General features: G+C 57.6%; 1 protein-coding gene across 1 annotated transcript in view; it reads left to right on the forward strand.

Annotated features, from left to right (window-relative positions):
* Nucleotides 1-4,464, forward strand: part of TNRC18 (trinucleotide repeat containing 18) — a gene marked incomplete at its 5' end in the record, with an annotated part of 89,794 nt that overhangs the window by 80,079 nt on the left and 5,251 nt on the right. Inside the window, 4 exons of the mRNA XM_077758840.1 lie at nt 2,013-2,043; nt 2,465-2,581; nt 3,280-3,444; nt 3,917-4,457. Of these exons, the coding sequence (XP_077614966.1) occupies nt 2,013-2,043; nt 2,465-2,581; nt 3,280-3,444; nt 3,917-4,457 (854 nt within the window). The remainder of the gene's footprint in view (nt 1-2,012; nt 2,044-2,464; nt 2,582-3,279; nt 3,445-3,916; nt 4,458-4,464) is intronic.

The following is a 4,464-nucleotide window of genomic DNA, read 5'->3' on the forward strand; positions in this document are numbered from 1 at the left end:
TCCCTGGCATTCTCCCCACCCTGGACCCTCCCCTGCATCCCTCCCGCCCCCAGCCCGACCCTCCCCGGCATCCCACCATTGCCTCGTGTGGCCTCTGGTCATGGCTGGGCCCAGGCGCTCAGACTCTCAATCTGCTTTCGGCTGTGCTGGCTTCACACCCAGCTTTTTGGGGACTGTGTCACTCCATCTTAAATCCTACCATCGGGGGAATTTCTCTCATTTCCCATACGGGGACACGTAGGATGGAATGGCCAGAACTGGCTCAGGTCACATGGATTTCATTGGCTACCGTGAAGTCTTGTCTTTGAGCCTAGGTCATGTGCTCATTCCTGACACCAGCTAGTGAGATGGCCCAGGAGAGGAGACGGTGACTTCCCCAGGAAAGCTGGGGTGTTGCTAGCCGAGCATGAGATGGGAAGCAAGGCCAACATAAGTAACAGGCGCCCCAGAAGATGCAGGGATCAGACAGACAGACACCGCAGATACTCAGTGCAAAATGGACATTTCCCAGAGATGGGCTCTGGGTGTTTGTTCTTCAAACAAACAGCCAGATGGCAAATGCAGTGTACCCCTTGCCGCCCAACATCCACATCCACCTGGAAGGTGGGACAGAGATGCTGGGCAGGAAGTCTTCCCCGCCAGAGACACCATGATGGGGTCACTCTTGGGACTTCCCCCGGTTATCACTCAGAATTCCTCTTCTCCAGCTCCAGTGTTTCATCTGCATCTTTCTCTTCCCCATTCTGTTCCTTTGTTTCCATAGGGAATCTCTCTGTAGCTTTCTGAGGAGGGTCCCTGGCAGTAAATCCCTCCCATATGCGCATGCTTGACATCTCTTTATTCTGGCATGTTCTTCAGAGATAGTTGAGCTGGGGATAAATTCAAGGTTGGAAATAATTTTCAAAGTCACTGCTCCGTTTTTATCTGGGTGACCGTGTTGGCTAAGTCTGATGTCCTGGTTAAAACCACATCTTTGTAGTTTCTCTCTGGAAACTTTTAGGATGTTCTTGTTATTCCTAGATCTGGAATTTCATGTGGGTTTGTGTGTCTTTGTATGTCTCCGTGTGGGTGTGTCTTATGTCTCTGAGTGTCTCTGTCTCCATGCATGGGTGTGTGTGCGTGTGTGTCTCTGTGTGTGTGATGAACGTGTGTCTGATGTGTTTGTGTGTCTCTGTATATGTATGTGTGTATCTCTGTGTGTGTCTCTGCCTCTGTGTCTATACATGGGTGTGTCTGTGCGCGCGCGTGTTTGTGTCTCTGTGTCCGTGTGTGCGCGTGTTGCTGGGGGTTTGGGAGCAGAGGGCTTCGTGAAGCAAATCTCCTTTGTTGCTGGAACTCGCTGCGTGGCCCTCCGAGAGCAGCTCCCTGTCGTCTGCTGCCCTCCGGGACCGTGCCCTGGCCCGCAGCGCCTCTATCTTCTTTCCTATTGTTGTCTGTTTCTTCACCTTTTTGTTCAGCCTCCCAGGAGGTTTCCTCTAATAAACCGGACCTTCTGGCCCTTCCATTCTGGTGAAGTTTTGAAATTCCTGCTGTCACATAAGAAATTCCTAGAGTTTTTTCTTATGCTCTGAATGTTTTTTTTTTCTTTCAACTTTTTATGTCCTGTCTTGTTTTTATATTATTTTGTTTCTTATCATGTTTGCTGGTATCTGTGTTCTCTTTCTGTAAACTTCTTGGAGAAAGGACTATTTCCACATTCGAGTTTCTGTAGCTCCCTTTTCTCCTGACTTTCCCTTCCCCTCTCTCGGGGTTCTGTGCTCTTTCTTCAGCCCCCCGAACTCTCTGGTCCATATCTGTCTGTCATTTAGAGGCTGGCCTCTCAGGCCAGGTGCTCTGTACTAAGCAGATTGGAAGCCCTGTGCGTGAGCAGCCATGTTTCATGGGGACCCCAGGTCCTCATACCCGGGGCTTCCTGCTGCTGGCTGGCAAACCGCCCACGCCCTGCCTTTGGGGTCCTGGGGTCACCCACCTAACTCCCGTGTGCCCCAGGTATAAACCCTCTGCCTGTCCAGAGTTGGGGTCCCCTGACCCCTGCCTGCAGAGGTGCGAGGCGCCTCTCGGGCCTGAGCCTTGCAGAGCTCCTTGTGAAAATGGCCCCCTTCCAGGCCAACAGCAGAGGAAGCCCTCCTCCATGCAGGAGGGTGTCTGGGAAACGCCCCGCTCCTGCCGTCAGCCGCCAACCTGCTAGGTCTGGCCAGCAGGCTTCCCGCCCTTGCTCTTGCTCGCTGTTGCTCTGGGGAAGGTCTTGGGGACGAGTCAGGATAGGCTCAGTGGAATGAGCATTGCTGGTGCTCCTGCTGGGCCATGAGACTTGAAGTCTCGCATTTTGCACCACTGTATACCTGCCCCTGTGCTTCCCAAGCCCAGAGCTGTTTACCAGCTGGTTTCTACTCCCCTTTTGCACCTGTGGCCACCGGAGAGCGGGGGTCCACTGGCCTCCCTGACGCTGCCTCTCTGCCAACAGGCTTGCTAGGCCTCGAGGACGACGGGGACCTGATTACGGTGGAGTTTGATGACGGGGACACAGGGAGGATTCCTCTCTCCCACATCCGCCTCCTGCCTCCCGACTATAAGATCCAGTGTGAGTGGTGGCCCTGCTGCCCTGGTGGGGGTGACCCCCACATCCACACCTGGCTCTCCACAAACCCAACCCTGTGCTCTGGCCACCGTTCGACCATTTGCACCCTTGGGATGGAAATGGCAAGAGCTGTGAATGGGGCTCCCACAGTGGGCTTGGGGGAGGGGCTCCCAGGGTCCAAGTCTGTGTCCCCCGGGGGGCCAGGCCATCAAGGCTGGTCAGTCACCATTCCTGATAGTTCCACACTCCACATGTCTACGAGAGCACTGAGTTCCTGGCTTCGTGCTGTGCGTCTGGAAATCCCATCCCCCTTGACTGACTAATATGAAGCTCAGGTTCAAGGAGGGAAATGACTTTTCCTGGGGTCCCACATCTAATTAGAACCAGAGCCAGGACTTGGACCTGGGGGTCAGTGGTTTTGAGCATCCTCCAAATGGATTATAAAACCCACGAAAGTGAATCTTTGCTCAGTCCCACCCAGTCCATTCGGGGACCCCCCCATGGAGCTTTTTGTGCGTGCAGACACCTGAGTTGCATCCCTGCAGATGGAGTCACCCTCTCCAGCTGCACAGCCCCTCCAGGCAGGCCAAGCGGTGTCAGCCACAGGGTCTTCTGGTCCGTGTCCCCCTTGACAGATGATGCTCTGGTGGCTGGGAGAACAGAGTTCCCAGGCCTGAGCCATCGTGTGCCTTGCCCTGCAGGTGCGGAGCCATCCCCAGCCCTTCTGGTGCCAAGTGCCAAGCGTCGCAGCCGGAAGACCAGCAAAGACACTGGGGACAGCAAAGAGGGGGGCACGCCAGGGTCTGAGGAGTCCGGCGCCAAGGCGCGAGGGCGTGGGCGGAAACCCAGCACCAAAGCCAAGAGTGGTACGTTGGCCCCAGCTCTGCCTCTGGTGAGGCACAAGAGCAGGTGCAGGCACCCGTGGGCACTTGCTGCACATCGGGATGGCATGGAGTCTGCGCTCAGGGACCGCGCCTCACCTCTGTGGGAACTCGGCCCTGGGGCCACTTTGGCCGTTTGATAGACCTGGAAACTGAGGCTCAGGGAGTCATGATCATCTGTCTCAGGCAGAGCTGAAGTTCACTCAAGGTGTTCACTCCAGAATCCAGAGACAGGTGCTAAGAGCCGAGACTACCAAGGACCATTTGGGGGTCACCACATGTGCGGTGACGGTGACATGAGAGTTGGCTCGTCCTGGGCCCAGAGCGGGTGGCCCCCAGGCATGGTCCCCGGTCACTGCAGAGGAAGTGGCAGGGCCACCACTGAGACCGGGCCTTCGGGCTCGGGAAGCCCCTGGCTGCCCTGACCTCACCTCAGCTTTTTCCTTCTCTTTTCTAGATAGAGCTGCCATACTGGAGGAGGGAGGCCCAACAGATGAGGCCCCCAGTACCCCACTGGCCCCGGAGCCCATCAGCACCCCAAGCTCCAAGAAGAGCCCTCCAGAGCCCGTGGACAAGAGGGCCAAAGCCCCCAAGGCTCGCCCAGCGGCCCCACAGGCCAGCCCAGCCCCGTCCAGCTTTACCAGCTGCCCGGCTCCTGAGCCCTTTGGGGAGCTGCCGGCCCCTGCTGCGGTCCTGGCCCCCGCCCCCCTCGTCACCATGCCTATCGCCATGCCCGCCACCCGCCCCAAGCCCAAGAAGGCCCGAGCTGCCGATGAGGCGGCTGCCAAGGGCTCCCGGAGGCCTGGGGAGGAGGCCGAGCTGCTCGTCAAGCTGGACCACGAGGGGGTGACGTCCCCCAAAAGCAAGAAGGCCAAAGAGGCCCTGCTTCTGCGGGAGGACCCAGGGGCCGGGGGCTGGCAGGAGCCCAAGGGCCTCCTGGGCCTGGGCAGCTACCCACCGGCCACAGGCAGCGGCGAGCCCAAGGCCGCCCGGCCTAAGTCCGTG

Source organism: Crocuta crocuta, unplaced genomic scaffold (genome assembly GCF_008692635.1).
Source record: "Crocuta crocuta isolate KB4526 unplaced genomic scaffold, BGI_CrCroc_1.0 scaffold273, whole genome shotgun sequence".
Classification (NCBI taxonomy): domain Eukaryota; kingdom Metazoa; phylum Chordata; class Mammalia; order Carnivora; family Hyaenidae; genus Crocuta; species Crocuta crocuta.